The 21701-nt window shown below is 37.7% G+C and overlaps 1 protein-coding gene across 1 annotated transcript in view; it reads left to right on the top strand.

The window, feature by feature from the left end:
• Window positions 1-21701, top strand: part of STPG2 (sperm tail PG-rich repeat containing 2) — a 597092-nt gene that overhangs the window by 128989 nt on the left and 446402 nt on the right. Inside the window, exons 9-10 of the mRNA XM_043972340.1 lie at window positions 2471-2634; window positions 17256-17351. Coding sequence (XP_043828275.1) covers window positions 2471-2634; window positions 17256-17351 — 260 coding nt within the window. The remainder of the gene's footprint in view (window positions 1-2470; window positions 2635-17255; window positions 17352-21701) is intronic.

Raw genomic sequence — 21701 nt, 5'->3', positions numbered from 1 at the left:
ACTACTGACATCAGTAGGAGATGACCCTCAACTAATCAGCTTGAAGGACGTCCCCTTTTGGGGAGGGAGACAAGAACTAGGAAGTTGAGGTTGGCTTACTGATTCTCTCTCTTTTCATCCAGAACTGGCTTGGTGGTGGGAGACGGAGAACAGGAGGGCCCCCCTTTCTGTCCAGGACTTTGGTATGGTGAGGGACTTCATGTGGACTGCTAGGAAAAGCAAGGGTTTCTCTCTGGCTATACTGACTCTCTCTACTAACTTTTTTTTTTCTTGAGGCAGTTGGGGTTAAGTGACTTGCCCAGGCTTACATAACTAGTAAGTGTTAAGTGTCTAAGTCTGGATTTGAACTCAGTTCCTCCTGAATCCAGGGATGGTGCTCTATCCACTTTGCCACCTAGCTACCCCTCTTCACTAACTTCTTTTTTTTGTTTTGTTTTGTTTGTTTTTTGTGGGGCAATGGGGATTAAGTGACTTGCCCAGGGTCACATAGCTAGTATGTGTCAAGTGTCTGAGGCTGGGTTTGAATTCAGGTCCTCCTGAATCCAGGGCTGGTGCTTTATCCACTGTGCCACCTAGCTGGCCCCTCTTCACTAATTTCTAATACACTTTAATAAATCCTTAAAAGCCTAAACTCTTGCTGAATTTATCAGTGATTTTAGCCAGCTTCCCCCCAAAACTGGAGGGGGGGCAGGTTAGGACCCATATTTAGATTTTAAACATCACAATTTTGATACTTGGTAAATGTAGGAAAAGATGAGGATGTTGAGGAATACATTGCAAAGCACAGTTCAGAAAAATAAATGAGATTAAAGACTTGTATGATACATAGAAGCACCAGGAATTGATATTTATGAACATTTTTTCAAGAAATGAATTGGTAGGTGTTGCACATGGGAAGTACCAAAAAAACAGCACAAAATCAAATAAATCATGTTTTAGCATAAACTAGGCATATCAGTTGGTAATTAAAGTGTCCTATTGGTTACCTTTTTAACAAGGTCTGAGATTTTTTCTCTGCCTTTCATATGCTTTTCTCTTACTCTACATATCCCTTATCATGTTCACAACTGTGTTTTCATCACTACCAATCCTCTATGTATACTTGGTCCAATCTGAGCGCCATGTTCTTCCATTTTGTAAATAAAATATTTGCTAAGATGCTTTGTTACCTCTTTTAGTCTTCTTGTTGTGGCAAAAGATTTGTCACTAAAACTTTCATAAGACTTTTTATAATCTATGTTGATGATCATTGCTAATTACTCTCTAAATAGTTCAAGATTGGTTTGTTTCCACTATATTTCATTTTCTCATCATCTTTTCTTCTTTAGCTTATTCTAATCTTTACCCTGGTAAGTCAGTGGACCAACTGCATATAGACAACTGATTTCTTGCATTTTAATTCTTGAGACTGAATCTCTAGAATTTCCTGGTTCAGACCTGGCCTGGAATACAAAGGATGTATTCCTAGACCATAACACAGGAAAAGAAGGCATGAAAAGAAGAGGCCACATGAAAAAATGGAATAAGCATTGGATTTGGCTCAAAAGACCCAAATCCAGATTATAGGGGCCATTTTTTAGCCTTGTGACTTTTGGAAAATTACTTAATTTCTCTTATTCTCAGTTTCTTCATTTGTAAATGACTCAGGTACCTCTATTACCTAACTCACAGGGTTATTATTGTAAGGTTCAAATGAGAAAATGTATATAAAATGCTTTGTAAACTACAAAATGTAATGTACTTAGGAATTTTTATTTTATAACATTATTTAAATTTCATCAGATCATTCCTGATTTGTTATGAATGAGCCTCATAGCTCAAAGCTAAATGGTATGACATATCATAAAATCCTTTTAGCCCTATTTTCTTTAATAATATAGCATTGTAGCTATTAAATTGAGCAAGTTTCCTAAATCTAGTTCTTCTTAATCAGGAACAAGGTACAGAAGAAAACATCATTATTATTTGACAAATAAAAATATGCTATAGATATATGGTAAAAGTTAAATGGAAGATCTAGCCTTAATTCATTGCATTTGAGGCAGTGTTGAATTTATTGCCTAGATTGCTCAAATTGTCCTAAGTTTGATGGTTAATTGACATCATATTTTAATTTTCATAATATTATCTTTGGGCTACTATCTGGGCCATAGGAGGAAGTCCAAAGGAGGGTGTCCTGGGGGCACAAGGGACTTCTGAAATATGAATTATAGGAGTATGAGGAAATATCACCAAAAAATCTGATTTTTGACTGACTCTGATAATTACATACAGAAATGATTGCTCTGACAAGGCATGTGCAGCTGTGTGTTTGAAAGATATGTAGTATTTCTAATTGAATAAATTTTAGCTTATATTTTTTTAAATATATCTTCAGACTTTCCCCCTAATGGATTTTTCATATCAATATTCATTTCTAAAGTAGCAATCGAAATATGTTATGGCTTAAACATTTGTAATGTCTCTTTAGGTCCTGCGTGCTATGATGTTTTTAAAAAAAGTGCTTCATTAGATGCTTTAAAAAATGATTATATGCAGAAAACAAAGAAAAGTGCATTTGGATCTTCTGCTCCTCGAAAATTCCAGTTTACTAAAGAAGACAATTATGCAGTTCCTGGGCCAGCTGATTATCAGGTAATCTGAGCCTACCTGTTGTTTAAAAGAAGGCAAATCCATTGGTGCGTAGGGGCCAAATTTATTATGGGGAGAATTAATTGGGTGGCTCACCATAATATTGGGGTTCAGAAAATAATGAGGGACCTCTAGGTCCAAAGTTTCCTCCCTTCCAAACTGCCTTTTTAAGTTATTTCTCACAGGCCAATAAGAAAGGAGATTAACAGCCTCTTTTCCACAAACAAACCAGGTTTTATTAATGAGAACAAAATTTACAACGAAGGTGAAGTTAATAAAGCCAGGGACAAGGGAATAAGGGAAGAGAAAACTAATAAGCTCCCTGGCTCTAGCAAAGACTGACTCAAACCCCAAACTTGCTTCCAGTTCAGCTAGCTTGAAGAGCTGGCTTGCTTCTACAAACTCACCACCTGGAGAGCCCGTAGTTTCAATGAGAGTCAGCTGTGCAGTCCCTCTCTGGTACACTCCAAAGCTCACCAAAAGGAAAGAGCTTCTATCAGCCAGCGTTCCCTTCTTACTTTCTCTCTCCCTCCCCCAAAGAGGAGGTCCTTCAGGCTGGTTGGCTGAGAGTGGTCCCCTGCTGACATCAGTTTTACACCAACAGGTCACTCAGGACTGGCCAGGTGTGACCTCCATCCAATCATCCCCAAGTGGGTACTTAGTTTCTCATTCTCACCCAATTCAAACAATACTAAGTCAATCAGGTGGGGCCTCTGGGTGTCTGCCAAATTCCATTATTTTATCACAGGTGTATTAAGTTGTTATTTTAGTAATATATAATTTTAAGACTACTTGGGGCATAGAAATGATGTTTTAGGAATTTGTTTATAAATCAAATGCATATCAATTGGTATTTTAGGTCAGGAATTGGAATGAATTGGTATACTCATAGTCTTTTTGCTGTTCAGTCATTTTTCAATTGTGTCCAACTCTTTGTGACTCCATTTGGGGTTTTCTTGGCAAAGGCACTGGAGTGGTTTGTCATTTCCTTCGCCAGCTCATTTAACAGATGAAGAACTGAGGCAGACATGGTTAAGTAACTTGCCAGGGTCACGCAGCTAGTCAGTGTCTGAGACCAGATTTGCATTCAGAAAGGTGAGTCTTCCTGACTGAAGAAACACTTGATCCAGTGCACCATCTAGTTGCCCACTCACGGTCTAGCCAACACTGGCGTAAAGAAATTTACTTAACAACGGTTTGGGAAACATAGTCAATAAAGATACAGCACTGTTTAAAGATATTCAATACAGGCTATATTTAGGGAGATGTGGTCTCACATTTGTCTCCAAAAATAAATGTTTATGGCCAGCAGTGTGTGTTGATCTGATGTGTGTGATGAATCACACAGCCACAAGGGATGCCCTACATGGACTGTATCACACATCAACAATGAAAATTTCAGCCCTTGTCTTACAGTCTTACAGATAGCTTCCCTCCATTTTTTTGGGGGAAAAAAAGAACAACTAGCTCATGATCTTTAGGATATTACTATCATAATTGCCCCTGCCAAATTCCTCCTGTGGTAGCAAAGGTCCTAAGGATTCTCTAGAGGATCTTCTGTCATGTTAATGGCCTCAGGGCCATGACTGAACAGCTCTGACCTGAAGGTTGCAAGGAATCTGCCATAGCAATGTAGACAGAAAAGTATATTGTGAATAAAACAAAAGAAAATGAGAAAGACAGGAAAAAAACCCAAAACACAAGCCAAAAGGAAACAATGTAATGGTCCCCCAAAGGAGTGCACCACCAGGGTGACTGACTAGAAGTGCATGAAGAAGAGTAATCACAGGCTTCCCCCCTACATTGGATGGACTAAGTGCAGGACCTTCTGGGAGAAGGCGGTAGTGGATTCTCCAGATGTAAGGAGATCAGTGAGGTGATGTAGTAGATAGAGCACTCTACTCAGAATCAGGAAGATCCACGTTTTTGAATCCTGATTCACAACTGTGTGAGCCTGGGCAAGAGTAGACTAGTTTTTCCATAAAAGATAGTGAAACTCTTCTTGATACTTAATTGGCTTAGGGCCTTTGGTCAAGCTTTCTGGTGGCCTGCATACAGAAGCCAAAGGGAGCGGTAGGTCTCCCCTCGATTTGGAAGGTGCACTGCCACAGCCAGCGGAGGCAAGGCAGCCACCACCAGCGAATGAATGCCATGTGTAATGGGTGTGAGCCAGAGAGTCTGTAGGAGTACACTGGTGCAGAAGCTGCGGAAGCCTGTTTCCATGCTGTGCAATGGAGAGGCCCGGCTTTCAACTTCACAAGGTGCATCGATATTCTCTGGACGTTTACTCTTCACTTAGTACATAGTAAGGAGGGACCTTTTTGGGGGGCTACTGAGCTGGAACTGAGTTCATACAAGAGGCCTCAAAAAGAAACTTGATCTCTCTCTCCTTCCTGTTGATTTAAGAAGGAGGAATAGTGGGAGTGAGGGGAGGCATCATCACCCCCTACTTAACCCTTACCAGGTCAGCCCATGAGCACATGGGCTCAAGTCAAGCCAGTGTCTGGGGTGGGGCTGCCTACTCTTTGTTCCTTCTTTCCTTTGGTGTGCAGCCTTGTGAGATCTTCAAAGGTCCAAGAACTGGAATCCTTACTAGGTGTGTTGGTAACCAAGCTCATGTGAAGCACAGCCATAAGGAGTGACTTGCAAGGCATAGCCTTTCAAGAGTGGCACCACCCTGGAAGCAAGGCACACCCTCTGTCTCAAGTTACATCAAGTCCAGCTCCTTCCCCTGAGAAACCTCAGTGGAGAGTAAGGAGAAGACTCACTTTAACTGAATTGACTTTCTATTAGGTCCATGTGCTGAGTCCCTCAAGTCTGGGGTTCTGAGACCATGGCTAGTTTCATATATTTAGCACAACTTGATTCCATCAGTCCTTTTCCTCCTTTACATCAGGTGACTGGTCAGAATTAGTACCTCTCACTTCTTACATGATTTGGAGGGAGTATTCTAGTAGAATCATTGCCACAGGGAGTGTGAAGGGAAAAGAAAGAGAAAGGAACAACCATTTCTTATGTCTGCTGTCAAGCATTTTAAGACACTGTATAAATATCTCATTTCATCCTCACAGCAACCTGTGAAGGGCTATTATTATCCTCATTTTTCAGCAGGGGAAAGTGAGGCAGACAGTGGTTAGCTATCTTTTTTTTTTTGTGGGGCAATGAGGGTTAAGTGACTTGCCCAGGTTCACACAGCTAGTAAGTGTCAAGTGTCTGAGGCCAGATGTGAACTCAGATACTCCTGAATCCAGGGCCAGTGCTTTATCCACTGTGCTACCTAGCTGCCCCAGTGATTAACTATCTTGTCCAAGGTCATAACTGCTAGTAAATGTCAGGCTGGATTTGAACTCAGGTCTTCTGACTCTAGTCTCAGCCCTTTACTGTCACTTAACTGGGCTCTCAGTCACAAGCCTGTGAGTTCATTGATACTGACTGCTATAGGTATGTGGAATTGGTTGAGTTTAGGGTAGAAACCTTAAGGGAGAGCTCTTAATATTAAAATTCTTTTGTGTTAATATATATGTATATATGCACACGCACATGTTTTAAATCTTGTATAATGTAGTTCTGTCTTCTTTTGGAATCAACTGAAATGACTTTAGGTCTGGTAAATATGTCACAAATATGCTCTGTCTCTCAAATTCAAGGTGTTACACGTGCCATCTAGCATCCTAAGGTACCCTTTAGGAGTTTGAAATATTTCTCTGCTATCAGCTTGAACCCTAAAGAACTGCGTTCCCTCATTCTTTGGTGTTGGTGACTAGCTCCCAATTCCATTTAACCATCTAATATTAATTAGTTTTTGTAAAAGGACATTTACTTCAAAGATTTAGGAAGAAAAAAGTACTATAAATATTTTCCACAATGCTTCAAGGCCATACTCTGCCTCTATCACCTCAATCTTTGAATTTAAAGGGGTTGAAGGAAGATTGTATGTATTTGAGATTCCAATTGAATAAAATAATCATATTCACCAGTTTGGCACTTTCTTTAAAGATATGCTTTAATTATTCCCACTTAATTTTAACTTATACTTATATTACATAATTAAAACAATACAATGAATCAATTTAGGTAGCTGTAATTTTGGATTTTAGGGCTTGCTAAGAGGAATTTGAATATATTCTCCAAATTGCAATTTAAAAAAATACAATTATGATAGTAATGACAATTGTATACTCAATATAAATTATGTATTGTCTTCCTCACATTTATTGCTTGTTAGTTCTCTCGTGATTTGTTATAATTTTTGTTAGAGTATTTTTCCCTTTGATAGTATGATGATTAAAATTTAATGTGTGGTCGCCTTATTTCTGTCCCAAGTGTAGGGAAAATTAGCTAGGGTTTACTTATAAATTAGAAGCTTTAGCACCATTTTTGGGCATTAAGCATTTATTAAAGCATACCAGGTATTAGTAAAAAGAGAACACCTGGGTCAGAAAGTTAAGAAAAGGCCTATCTAGCCTAGCGTTCCAGCCTGTCTCGGTTCTTCCTCAAGTCTTCCTCCACGAGCCTGTTTGGGAGAGGAACTGCCAGTGGAAGCTTCTTCTGTGTCTCGAGGAGAGGCAGTCCTTCCACACTGCTTCAAGATAATTGGCTAGCATCACCCAAATCCATTGGTTCACTGGATGTGAGGGTGGTCCCGTGTTGAGGTCAGAGTCTACACCCCTTGAGATCCAGCATCTCAGGTAGGTGTGGTTTCAATCAAGTCAACTTCAAGTGAGTCACTCAGCCGAGTCAGTCAATCCAATCAATCTAATCCATCCAAATCAATCCCCTTCAAGCTGGGGCTTTTGGGCATTGGCAAAACCCAATATTTTCTCACAATAGTATTGATACTTTTAAAGCTGTTGCAAACTTTTTTGTGGTACTTCTATGTTCTTAGAAAAGAGCTTAGTTGTAACTTTTTCAAGAGTGGTAGAGCATGAAAAATAAGCTTAAGATTACATAATTATTCAGTAACTATATAGTATAATATTATTAGAAATAATTATATACTATATAAATAAAATCCATAAGTTTATTACTAATAATATTAATTGATAGTATTATTTCTTGATATTTTCTTCATTCAGTCATTTATTAACACTGCTTTAGAGCCCAGTGATCTAACTTAGAGTAATATTCCCCTGAGATCAGGGACAATTATTTCCTTCAGAATGCTCTTTGAAATTCTTTAGCAGATTATAATAATTGAACTATTAGAATTGATATAGAGTATTGGAATTTATCTTGAAACATGCCAAAGTTTTTTGTTAATTTTGTTTTTCAAATATATGATCTAAATATGGAATAACAAAACACTAGATACTTTTTCTGAATATGGAGTGAAGATGGATAGAATCCCATTAATAGGATGTCTCTGCTTTTCTACCAGCTTAGTTAAACATCAAGAGGCTCATCACGAGTATATTTGCCACTTGGTGATGAATTTCTTGACCTTGGCACTCCATTAAATGAGGAAAAAGAGAAAATGCTACTCAATCCTGCGTGACTTCATTCTACTTCTTTAGTGATGGTAGCAGTATGATGAAAAAGGAGGAAAGGTCATAAGAATCACATAGTTTTTAGGCTACGTATAACCATTAACATAACTATTAGTTTTCTAAATGATCATTGTTACTTTTTTTTTTTTTTGGCAGGGCAATGGGGGTTAAGTGACTTGCCCAGGGTCACACAGCTAGTAAGTGTCAAGTGTCTGAGACTGGATTTGAACTCAGGTATTCCTGAATCCAGGGCCAGTGCTTTATCCATTACACCACCTAGCTGCCCCCATCATTGTTCCTTGATATTCTTTTTCTAAATGATCATGGGTGTTCCCTGTCCCATGCTCAATGAGTGAACAGACAACTAGAGGAACTGAATTATATAAATCTTGATATTCATGCTTTTTGCTAAATCACAACACAGAAGGAAATTGCAGCTACCTGGAAGGATGGATAAGAAGTTCCCCCCGAAAATGCAAATAAAGGAATTGGCAGAGTTTTTTATTGTGCATCCAAAGAAAACAAAAAGCATAAGTTTAGGGGACATTTGGTCATCTTATAATACAGTGCTCCTGATAGGATAATCACCATGAAAATAACTATGATGCACTGGGTAGGAGTGGGGGAAAGGTATTTTATTTATTTATTTATTTATTTTAGTGAGGCAGTTGGGGTTAAGTGACTTGCCCAGGGTCACACAGCTAGTAAGTGTTAAGTGTCTGAGGCCGGATTTGAACTCAGGTACTCCTGACTCCAAGGCTGGTGCTCTATCCACTTTGCCACCTAGCTACCCCTCTTTTTTTTTTTTTGACACAAATTTTTAAAAAGCATTTAGTTCAGTAGAACAATTACTGTCCTAAGGGTTCTTTTTCCAATATGTTTCCCATCTAAACATCAAAGTTGGTTAAGAATTCTTGAAAGCTATAACAACAAAGATAACTTTTTTCAACTATCCTCTGATCATAAACAGCAGACAAAACATAAACCAAGGCATAAATATGCTTTCCAAAGGTGTTTACTACTATCATGGAGGAGCTCCAGTGCAGAGTTAGAGGAAGAGAAATATGATTTTCTCCAGTTATTTGTGGATAACATCTTACTTTCTGTATCAAGCAAAGCATTGCAGATCCTCAAAGTATAATCTGGCTTGACTATATGCCCAGGAAAGACCAAGTTAAAGGAGAGCATCTGTTTCCAGATTATAAAATATATTTAGAACTCATTCATATACAGATGTATATCTCTATGTCTATTTGTATATATATATATATATAAAATTGTGCATATATACAAGTACATATATCTACATGTATATAAACACTGTCTACATGCGTATATACATTTATACATATGGACAGATGTATATACACATATTTCCATACATATTTTGGCAGGGCAGCTGCACTAGGCCTGGAGTCAGAAAGCTATTTTTGTTTAGTTGTTTCAGTCATGTCCGACTCTTTGTTATCCCATTTGGGGTTTTCTTGGCAAAGATACAGGAGTGGTTTGGCATTTTCTTTTCCAGTTTATTTTACAGGAAGACCTGAGTTCAAATCTGTCCCCAGATACTTATAGCTGCATGACCATGGGTAAAGTCACTTTGCCTCAGTTTCCTCATCTGTAAAGTAAGTTTCATGGCTCTAAACTTTCCTAAAAGCAAAGGTGCAGCTTTACGTTTTTGTGCCAATTAATCATCAAGCATTTTAAAAGTGCTTAATATGTGCAAGGCACTGGTAGATTCTGTGAAGAAAAAAGAACAGTTCCTATCTCCAAGGAGCCTGTGTTTCTATCAGGGGAGACAGCATTACTCATACTGCTATAACATCCACTCTGAGGCTCTTTCTTCCAATTTATCCTCAAAAGTTTGAAGCCCACAAGGGCATCTGTTCTCAGCATTCTAAGAATAACCCTTTGGGTGCCTACTTCTAGCACAAGCCCTTACTTGTGTGCTTTGTTTGAAATAAGTTTGTCATCAGACTTAATTAGTGTCTAGCAAAAGAATCTGCTAAGATAGTGTAGTAAGAACAGTTGGTATAAAACTCTTCCCCACTCCTGCCCTCCCAACCTGGGGTATACTTTCTCACCAGTACATACTGTGTCTGAAGGGAAAGTAAGACTAAACCTAGAGCACAGGGATAGTGGTTCATACATGTAGGACATACATGTAGCAAAGCCCTGAACTCCTGGTTCTAGAAGTCTTTTGTAGAGGCTTCACTCAGCAGCCCCTAGATGTAGCTCTCTGCCAGCAAGCTGCTCCACTGAGCTCTTCATGTCTTCAGTTCATAGCTAGTGCTCTCCTCTCCTATGAATAGTCATGATCTTCAAGGACAAGGTAGAAATTGACCATCTTAACTGAATCTATCCTCCCTTTGTTTCTCTCTTTCACACTACATGCGTCCTCTCCAACTGGTCCAGACTCTTGGATTACATTGTCATGGAAGGAGAACAAGGGAGGTGAGACAATTCTATATCTTCCCTCCCAAGAGGGTTTCTCATCAGGGGCCTGTTTTCTTACTTCACTTTTGGCTCAAACTCCTGAATAAGTGAACCGCAAACTGGAACTCTTCCACTATTGGCTTGAACTGCTGCTTATTTATATAAAATACATAGCCCCAAGAAGTATAACTGATTCTGTTAGCCAATTATAGGATGTTTTGATGTCACCTGTCTTCACTCAATGTCCAAAGTCCTATAATCCTCTGTAGTTAATAAAAAATTTATTCACATATTTATTATTTTGTACTTGTAGGAAAATTCCTTATAAACTGTTTTATACCTTCTACTTAGATCTTGTACCTGTTGATTGATTGATTCAGCAACTGTACTAATTGAGGTAGAGAGTAAAACCCTTTTCCTTATACTGATTACATTTTGGGTCTTATGTGATTAATTAGCTAGTACATATAGTATATATAAACTATATATACTAGTATACATGGGAAAACTACTACATAAACTAGTGTATATAGGAACTAGTATATGTAGGAAAAATACAAAATAAATACAAGATAATTTTGATAAGGAGGGCACTTGCAGCTCAGATCAGAAAAAGCTTGATGTAGAAGTGAGCTAAGGCCCAAAGGGTATAAGGGATTCTGTTAGCCTCAGGGAAGGAGAAAATATGGATTCCAAGCCGAGGTGTAGGCATAGAAGTGGAAGATGAAGCGTCATGTGAGGAGCAGCGAGAAAGCCATTATTTTATTGGTGGTGTTATAGTCCTGGGAATTAAGGAAGTCTGGGCTTTTCCAAGGCAAAAATGAGTGTCACAGAGCAGGCAATAAAGAGGTGCATGTGCGGCTTATACACACAAGGAAGCGGATGGTCGGGAAAAAAGATGGTGGTTTTTTTTTTCCATGTGGTGAAAGTAAGGATAACAAAGTGTCTGCTTTTTCCACTGTATCCCTGTGATAGCAGGGAAAGTGGGGAAAGTCCCCAGGGAAGCAGGCTCCCTATGGTGAACTTAGAGTCGGATGTGAACAAGAGTCTCACATGATAGATAAGCATGGATGTATTCAGAGTTTCATAATTTGAGAAAACAAACCCTTTGGCAAGGTCACAAATTCATTTGAATACTTGAGAGTTTATTTTGCTGGCAGGATATCTAGAAATAAACAGTATGGAGATGGCTTTCTAATAAATGAAAACTTTGGGCCCCTGAAAACTTATGTTGTTCTCTTCTTATCTTTTTTCTTAAAAAAACCTGAAACCCCCTCCCCCCACTGCATTCTTTGCACCAAAATACAAAATTGTTAATGACTCAGCAAATAATAAGGTGACTATCATACATGTATATGTATATATATACACATACACACATACACACACACATATATATATGTTTATTTATTTATTTAGCATATAGTCCTTTGGGGTTCCATATAGCAAAACATCTCTCATTTATACTATTTCTTTTTATATTCTTTATATATTAATACTTAAACAATTAAAAAAATTTCCCAAGAAATATGCTTTCCTTTTAGACGTTTTTGTTCTCCTCTGTTTTTTAATCTCTTTAATATTTTCTTATTTCCATTGTCTTCTTTAGTGTACTGTAAGGAATTAATTGCGATTTGGGGTTTCTATGACCCCATCTTTGGCTAAAATTAGAAACCCCAGCTCATGCCCCTGCACGCTGACCTCACGCCAGGCACCCACACAAAAAATCTTAATTACTATAAGCATTCAGTAACATTTCTTTAGCCAATTAGATTGCTTTTAAATTAACTTTTAGGACTTGCCTGATTCCTTAACCTATTAAAGTCCATTCTGGGTTATTGAAGTATATTTGTATTTTAAGTATTGTTTGAGAATCACTAGTCTTTCTTTCGTTGCAACTATCTAGTTTCAGTTATTTTTAAACAGAAAGAATAGGTATATCTCACTGTGAATCCTCTGGGAAATGTAATTCCAAAAGTCCCTGCCCACTTTAAAGCAGTTATCTGCTAATGGTTCATTATTTTGAGTACCCTGCCATCTAGCTAAAAAAGAAAAAAAAAGATTCACTAAAATGTGAAATAGGAAATAAAAAGTATTACTCTTTACCATAAATATCCTGTATTTCCCGTGTATACATAATGACGACTGAAGAGTAATATCTATATAACCATGGTTATAACTTTTATCAGTATGCCAATTTACATAAAATTTCCTAATCTTCAAAATAAAAGTGAAAGATGCCTTATCAACACATTAAAAGTTAAAGATTCTTCATGAATTCCTCAAACCATATCACCCACATGAAAATAAGTGTCAATAGAAATATTGCAAAGATAAGTTATTTTGATACTTCAAGAGATATATATTAGCACTTAACTACTAACTCAACACCGTACAAATTATTCTGGCTAAGATTGTCTAAATCTTCAGAAAAGATTACTTTTTCTGTTTTTGAATCACCAATTATAAAGAATATTAGGATAAAAGTACCAATGAAAGCATTCTTAGGGCTCATAGTCTGAATAGAGATAGTTTTAAGTGTAAGCCATTTGAAGGGTGAATTATTGTGGGTTGTTAAAAATAGAATGGCGGTGGGGGATGTAGCCACACTTTTTCTATATATTATCCAGAAGACTTAAGATGAAGATAAAGATTTCTGAAATGTTGAGTAATGAGAATACTAATGGTGAAATAATTTTTGAAAGGGTATAGGAAGCCTATCTACTCAGAAGTCATATGCTATCCAAAAATTCTAATCATGTATAATGTATTTTTCTAATCATGCATTAATGTATTTTTAGTATTTAGTTTAGTATTCAGTTAATAGTGACTAGACTAGTGACTAGGTTGTATGACAAATTACCCAAAATGTGTTAAATCAAGAGAATATTCTAACTACAAGGATTAGTTTAAAACCTCCGGCAGATATAGAGGAGCAAGACTGAGGCAATGACATTTTCTGGCTATTATCCCCATCCCCTAACTTGTATGTCAACATTGTTAGATGTCTGGGGACAGTGTATGACTTGGATTGAATTAAGGCAAAAGAAGAGGATAGATACCGCTATGTTAAAAACACAGAGTCAGTTTATGGAGCGACTACAATATTTCTAATGTCCATGAATCCTATTTTTCAATACTATATAAATGATATTGTTAAACTAAATGATAATCATCTACTTTGGTGAAATATTCATTTATAAATGGTAATCAGCTTCATTTTCAAAGTAGTTTAAACAATCCTGCTGTTCTAACTTTGGAAACATTGTGTATTTGCCAAAATTGAAAAACGATAATTAAATGAAGACAAGTTGAATTCTGGAGATAATGCTGCCTGCAGATGGAGGTAAAGTCAATGCCATTCTAGTCTGTGTTGTTAGGGCCAATTCTAAAGAATTTCTTCTGGTTTGTGCAATTATTCTCCCATTTTCTAGCCTGATGACTTAAGAAAAATCACTCTGGTTACCCAAAGCTGAGGGAACATTTGAGGAATTAAAATCTGTTCCCATCCTTTCATATCCTGGTCCCACAGAAATAATTCACTGAATGATGAGAGAGACCTTGCTTTCTCAGTATGTTTTGGATCTGGCTTTTCCATCCCTCTATAACTCCTGAAAACCTATCCCAGACAAATAAAATTATATGGTCTGGAAAAAAGAACTGTTGATTATCAATAGACTCTATAATGTGGTACAGTAGAAAGTGTTGAATTTGGAGTCCCGGGCCCTATGTTCCAATTCCATGTCAAACTGGATGTCTCATAGTCCTATCAATTTCAACACATCCCAAACAAACTTCATTAATGTCCCACTTGACTCTCCTATGTTGCTCACTCCATGTAATCCGGTCAGTTATCTAATCTTATAATTTATTTTTCTGCACTATCTCTCACGTGTCCCCTTCTCTCCTCTCTTTTAACTAGCTCTCATGACTGGCCTATTGCAATTTAATTTCCTAATGTCAAGTTTCTCCACTTAGTTGACAAAATGATTTTCCTAAAGTCTAGATTTGACCACATTACTTCCATATTCAGTAAATCCAGTGGTTCCCTATTACCTCCAGGACCAAATATAAAGTCCTTTAGTATGTAAAACACTTCATAATTTGAACCATTTTTTATACCTTTCCATGCACTCTTTGATCCAGCTGTATGAAAGCACTTGGTATTGCTTAAAGCTGATATTCTGTCTCTTGATTTTATTGCACTGTCTCTTCCCTGTCTCTGGAATGCTCTTCTGCCATCAGCTCCAACCCACATCAATGCTACTCTGACCTGATTATCCTCGTCTCCTTCCCACTTGAACTTTGGACTCTTCTCCTGGAACTATCCTAGGCTCTAATAGATGTCACTTCTCTCAAATGTTGCCCAGAACCAGGGCCCCGTTAATGTTTTCCTAGACATTAGCACCAAACTGTCACATAGCGCCCCAGTCTCCTTTCCATCTCCCCTCTATGTGTTGTCTTCTATTAGAAAGTAAGTAGTTCTTTGAGGTCAGAGACTGTTCTTGCTTGCATATAGCTGTATTCCCAGCACTTAACGCTGTTCCAGCTACATAGTAAGCACTTAATGAATGCTTTATTTATCAATCCATCCACCCACCTATCCATCTCAGAATTCCTGACTTACTTTAATCCTCAAGTCAAGTGGTAACTCCTCTAGGGGCATTTCACAGTCTAGTGCCAGACCCTCTTAGGTTATCTTCCATCTAGTCTGTATTAATCCTATATGTTCTAATTTACAAGTGTCAATTTTGTTTTTAGTTAGCATCTTTGCACATAGCATCCTGTTTAGCACGTAATAAGTGCTTAATAGATACGCTAGTTGATTGATTGATTAAAATAACTAAAGAAACTGGATAAAAGAGTCAGGATACAAATTTTTTTTTGACAGGATATAATACTGAACTGAACTAAATAAGATGAAATTTAAGAGGAATATATGTCAAATCTTAGTTAGATTTAGGAAAACATTATTAGCCTATGGTTTGTATGAAAAAAAAACCTGGGGACTTTAGTGGATTGCAATTTCAGGATAAATCAACAGCATAGTACAATGACTGAGAAAGCCAACAGAACCTTGAATTACACTGTAGGACACTCAGTGTCCAGGAATAGACAGGTGTCCTAGGCATGCTACATGTATTGTGTTCAGTTCTTGTCATATTTTAGGAAGGACATTGATATGCCAGAGAATATTCAGCTCAGTAGGATGAAGAAACTTGAGTTCAAGACAATAGTAGTATTGCTTGAGGAACTAGAAATATTTAATTTATAGAAGAGAAGTCTTCATGAGATATAAGTTGTTTTCAAATATTTGATAAGGGGGCAGCATATAAGAAGTATCCAAAAGTGGAATGAGCTGACTTAGCAGATAGTGGCTTCCCTTATACTGGAGTTCTTCGAATAAAGGATATATAACCACTTGTTTGGTGAGTCATGGTAGGGTTCCTTTTTTTGGGGGGTGGGTGTGGGTGCGGGTGCGGGTTATGGGCTGGACTATGTGGCCAGTAAGTTTCTTCCCCTGGCTCTGACACTCTGTGATTGTTTGATACTTTAGACATCTTTAGACAAGAAGGAGGATACAATTAGGAATTGCATAGGTGTTTGGCCACATCAAGAAATGGAGTGGTGGGATAAGAGTAGGGTCTGAAAAAACCCAACTTATCTCAGTTGTACAATCTCAGAGGTAGCTGTCTATTCCTCCTTTCCCGTTCAGTGACTTTGTGTGTTTCACCTATTGCTCATTCACAGAGCTCTCTGCTTTGTGTTTCTTAAGCTTGGTGTTCTTTCCCTGGTGTTTCCCTGTAAATGCCTAACTTTTTAGTGCCCTATGACTGGACCAACAATGATACTTTGACCTTTGTTACTAACTGTCTGACACTACTTGAGTTAGTTTTATCTCCCAGCAAACATAGGTTCAATAGTATCTATCAGCCTCACTATGGGCTCCTATACCTGGGAGTTGCTAACCCTACCGTTCTTTGTAGTCCTTAACTAGGTCTTGATCAACCTTTGGTGACCTTCAGGTCTCAGGCTTCCTATGTAATAAAGCAGCACCAGACTGTTGAAGACATTAAATTGCCCCTGGTATTTAAAACCATGTTGTTTAAATGAATTAACATAGATAAATTCATATCAAGTAACCCCTCCGGACTATCTAATCAAGCTAAATCATGTTTATTTTTTATACTAGTTTTTATGAATAAAAACATGATTAAATTAGCTAATTATGTTAAGGTTATTTGTACCTGAGATAAAGTACCTAATGTTTATGAATATTAACTTTAGAATTAATACCAAAGTACAATAAATCTCTAATTCTTTTAAACAGTATATGCCAAATGATTCCACTTGTCAAGGTAAACTTCTTTTGACTTTCCTTTATATCCAGGATTTTTAAAGTTTCTACTTATGTAGACTATGAAAGAACCTGGAAATCATGTCTTCTAACATCTTTCATTTGAGTAGTACAGTAAACTGAGACCTGTAGTGGTTTAATGACTTGTCTAGGGTCTCAGTGGCAGAGCCATTTGTCTCCAGAAAATCTCTTTATTTTCTTTGTGTTTATTTTTTAGATTTTTCTGCTTAATAAAACAATATTGATAACATGTGGCCGTGTGCAATATTTATAGTCCTGATTAAAACTGAATTTTTTTTACAGGTAATTTAAACTAATTTTAATGCATTCTTTGTCACTGACAGATTACAGAGAGGCCTGAGGAGCCATGGAAGATGATAAGTAAGGATTCAGTTGCCTTCCTGTCAAAAGTTGAAAGAGAAAGTAAATTGCTAGCTACGGTAAGATAACTCTACTAAAATTAAATTTGTAACTTAAGAGGTTGAGAGAAAGTGGTATATATACTTCTTCTGGGCATTTTATTGGACATACGGGCACTTCTTTGACTCTGTTGGTTTCTTTGATATTTGCATTTTTCTTTAAGACTGTAAAGACCTGTCCATTCTCTTGAATCCCAATATAAATTTATTACATGCTTTGTGAGAGTACTGTGCATGATAGAAGGGAATCTGCTCTTCTTTCATGATAAGGAATCATATATTCCTGGCCAAAGGGAAAATTGAACTAGTATAAGAATAGGAAGACTTAAAATTCAATTCAAGTCATCCCCAAGCTTGAATTTCTTAAATTTTTTTTTATATGTATCCCTAATTCCAGTGGTTCTTAGTATTTTATATCCCCTTTTTATATGAAACTTTTAAAAAAGATGTCAGGGGCAGCTAGGTGGTACACTGGATAAAGCACTGGCCCTGAATTCAGGAGGACCTCTAAATTAAAATCCAACCTCAGACACTTGACACTAGCTGTGTGACCCTGGGCAAGTCACTTATCCCTCATTGCCCTGGGGAAAAAAAAAGACGGCAACATTTTTTTTTTTTTAGTGAGGCCATTGGGGTTAAGTGACTTGCCCAGGGTCACACGGCTAGTAAGTGTTAAGTGTCTGAGGTTGGATTTGAACTCAGGTACTCCTGACTCCAGGGCCGGTGCTCTATCCACTGCGCCACCTAGCTGCCCCAACAATATTAAAATTAAAGGCACAACTAATAAAAATGAAGAAAGGAACACAGTCTTTCCCCTACCTCTGCCACTCCCTCCCCCCAATATCCAGGGGAAAAACTAGCTTCAAATGAGATTTCAAGTCACAAAGGCCATTCTCAATAGGGACTGGCTAACTTGGGATTTACTGGAAGTCACTTCCTCATCCTCAGGCCAGAAACCAAACAATCCTGTGTGGAAATTTCTCTCATGATTGCTTTGAGCATGTAGAAAAAACATTTCTCCAATGGATTCCTAATAGTACATAAGACAGGTCAAGTGGAGTTCCAGATAAAAATAATCTCTCCAGTGGGACCCTGAACAATGGATCCTGAACAATTGTGGGATGTTTCAAATGGAGGTCCACTTGACAATACAGAATGTGGACAGAAATAAAACTTTAGATGAACTATTGAGTAATGATCCAAATTTACAGTCCAATATGGTAACTATTATTAATACTTAATTGGATGCAGAAATATGTTTAATGTTATTATGCATATATAACCTATATCAGATTGCCTGCTGTCTAGGGGAGGGGGGAGGGAGAAAAAATTGAAATTGGAAATCTTATATAAACAAATGTTGAAAACTATTTCTACATGTAACTGGAAAATAATAAAATACTTTAATTTAAAAAATACTTAATTGGCTTGTTTTATTAAGATTAGCAGGCCATAAATTTAAAAGGAAGAATAACAAATGACACCATGCTCTGCAAATCCTATTGACAATAGTTTTAAAAACAGTTATATATAGTTATTTTGCAGGGATTGGAGATATAGGAGCTATGTGATAGGAAGTTTGTCTTATTTTTATTTTTCAGTAGTTACCTAGGATACTTTTCATTCCATTGTCTTCCCAATATTGTTCTGTTTCTTTTTTCCCCTTCTCTCTATCCCTCTCTATCTTCCCCTTTTCTACAATTTTCTCTAGTTTTAATATAAATGATACAGAATGGACCCTGTTTGCATAATTTGTGTTCCTTTGACTTATGTGATTAATATATACTTATGTCTGCTCCTTTTGGGTGATGCTAAAATAACTTTATTCAGGCTAGGTACCTTTTAAAAGTTATGTCATCCAATATATTTCTTTTCCAGATATTAATGTCATAGTGACTTTTCTTCCTTCTAAAAATTCCCAACAGAAGGGCCATTAGTATTTACTTTAGTATGTAATGATGACCATATGCTTAGAAATTTAGATGACTACATTAAGTGTGCCAGTGACAGCAGATTTCTGTAAATGAGTATAATATTGCAGGCAGCCATATCTTAGAATTTAGAACCAGAAGGGACCTGGCAGGCTTCTCTAGTACAGTCCCCTCATTTTGCAAATGTGCAAGCCAATATCTATAGAGGTGCCTTGCCCAGGGTCACACAGGTAATAAGTGAAAGAGCCAAGATTTGAATCTAGGCCTTCTATTTCAAAATCTAGTGCTTTTTCCACTTTACCCATTGCCTTACAGAGTAGCTAAGAGAAGAGTGCCTTGTAAATCTGAAGGAGCTATAACATTTTTAGATGCCTCTGAAAAGAGATGAATTATTAAAATATTTTTTTAAATTACTGATGCAGTTTATTTCTGAGTATTTCAAATGAGGAGGTTAGTAATTTTATGTCATGATTTCTCTAGTCATGTTTCACTTGCAAATCATCAAGAAAATGGCTTTAGTAGTATTTATAACAGCATTTAAACATAGAAGGGATATATTTAGTGACATAGATATCAGAGAAGCTTAGAGATTTAATGATTAAATTAAAAGTGCTCTGCCCTTCATGCCCAAGCCTGTTATTGGCACATTTCCTCCATTCTACCTCCTCTACACGTGCCCCTCATCAGCTACTGAACAGAAGCTACTAGATACAAAAAAGAATATCCCATTTCAAGTTAATTAGTTTCGAGAATGACAGTCTGAGTGTGTGTGTGTCTGTGTGTCTCTCAGTGTATATGTGTATATATATGTACAGAAGGAACATATACACAGAGGAAGGAGGTTTTGGCTGAGCCCACAGCATCTATTCACTCACTTCTTTTTGTCTGTAACCTGTCATGTGGTTTGAACCAAGCTCAGTCCTGTGCCACTTGTCCTACTGCTGATGGACTCTCTCCTATTATATTCCTTGGTTCATTCTAACTCCCCCACTCTGATGGCTCAGGGAAGTTACTAATTATAGTAAAAAAATTATGGCACATGAGTCTGAGGTTCTAAACTAAAAGGAGGAAGTAATAAAGGTACTCAGTGTACACTGTGAATTGGGATAGATAATTTATTCCTACACACAATAAAGGAGTAGTAAATAGAATCGTACATTATCAGAATGATTAGAACAGATTTCAGTAAATTAACATTTAACTACCCGTTCACTCAGATGGGAGGTTATTTAATATTTAAGTCTCATTAGGGCAATAAAGCAGTTTTAAAAAACTGCTAAATAGATGTTTTATATTTTATCTAGACTCAGTTCTGTCTAATCAGATTTTGGTCATTCTTCTTTCTGCTGGTTGTCCTATGGAATACGGAAGCACGAGCCTCTCTTGCACCAGCCTACTTCCATTGCTGCTGCATGTGGAATCCACTTTTGGTGGATGCTGCACTTGCCATGCTGACAGAACTCAGGAAATGAAACACAAGAGAGGCAGGGGCTGCCGGTGACGCAGGACCAACTTCCTGTGGTTTTAGACTCCCATGCTAGCTGCCGTGTGTGGGAGGCTAGAGGGGGACCCTTTTCTCCTTGCCCCTTGTTGGAGTCATGTCGTGCCACCTGAGGATTACAACTGAGAGGGCCCCAGGCAGAAGCTGTTATCCTAATAATAGACAAAATCACTGCCTGGGGGTGGAATGGGGAGGGGAGAGAGAGAAGACTAAGGGATCATTCAGGTTGTACCATGTCTTACTAAAATGCCATATCTTTTCAGCAGTAGGTCACTACCACATGTCCAACAGCAGCCCTAAAATTCCTCTTGTTAAATGAAACTTGTGTGTATAGATTTACCTCTATCTCTATGCTCATTTCTTTTTAACTCTTCATTAAAAAAAACAACAACAACAGGAAGGTCATTCAGTTGTTTAGGGAGGTGCAACTGCTTTCCTAGGTCATCCCCTCAGTGTTAGAATGGTAGAACCTAGCACACTGGGAGCTAGATGGAAAGGGTACAAAGGTGATGGAGAAGTTGTGTCAGGAGAGCATTCTGGGCATTGTCCTGCTAGCCCCGAGCCGTGGCTCATTCCCAATATTAACTGTCTTCACTACTACACACATCTTCCATGCCTCCCCTTTCCTTTTCCCTCTTAGCTAATAACTTTCCCTCATATCTTACTGAAGCATTGAGGCCATTTGCTGAGGGCTTACTCTTCTCCCCTTCTCATCATCTCCCATCTCTCAGATGCTTTCCTCCCTTCTCTGCTCCTTCAACCCTGTCTCACTTACGGACTTGCCACGTTGCCTCACCAACCCCCTCCATGCACATGGTCCTATTTTATCCTCCCTCCACTAGCAGATTGCCATACCTCTCCTCCCTTTCATGGCTACACTCTTTGAGAATACCCTCTATAAATGGCGCTTCCATTTCCTTTTATCTCTCTTTTTAACTC

Source organism: Dromiciops gliroides, chromosome 6, assembly GCF_019393635.1.
Source record: "Dromiciops gliroides isolate mDroGli1 chromosome 6, mDroGli1.pri, whole genome shotgun sequence".
NCBI classification, from domain to species: domain Eukaryota; kingdom Metazoa; phylum Chordata; class Mammalia; order Microbiotheria; family Microbiotheriidae; genus Dromiciops; species Dromiciops gliroides.
The sequence above is the reverse complement of the archived record's forward strand: the minus strand, read 5'-3'. Positions and strand labels throughout refer to the sequence as shown.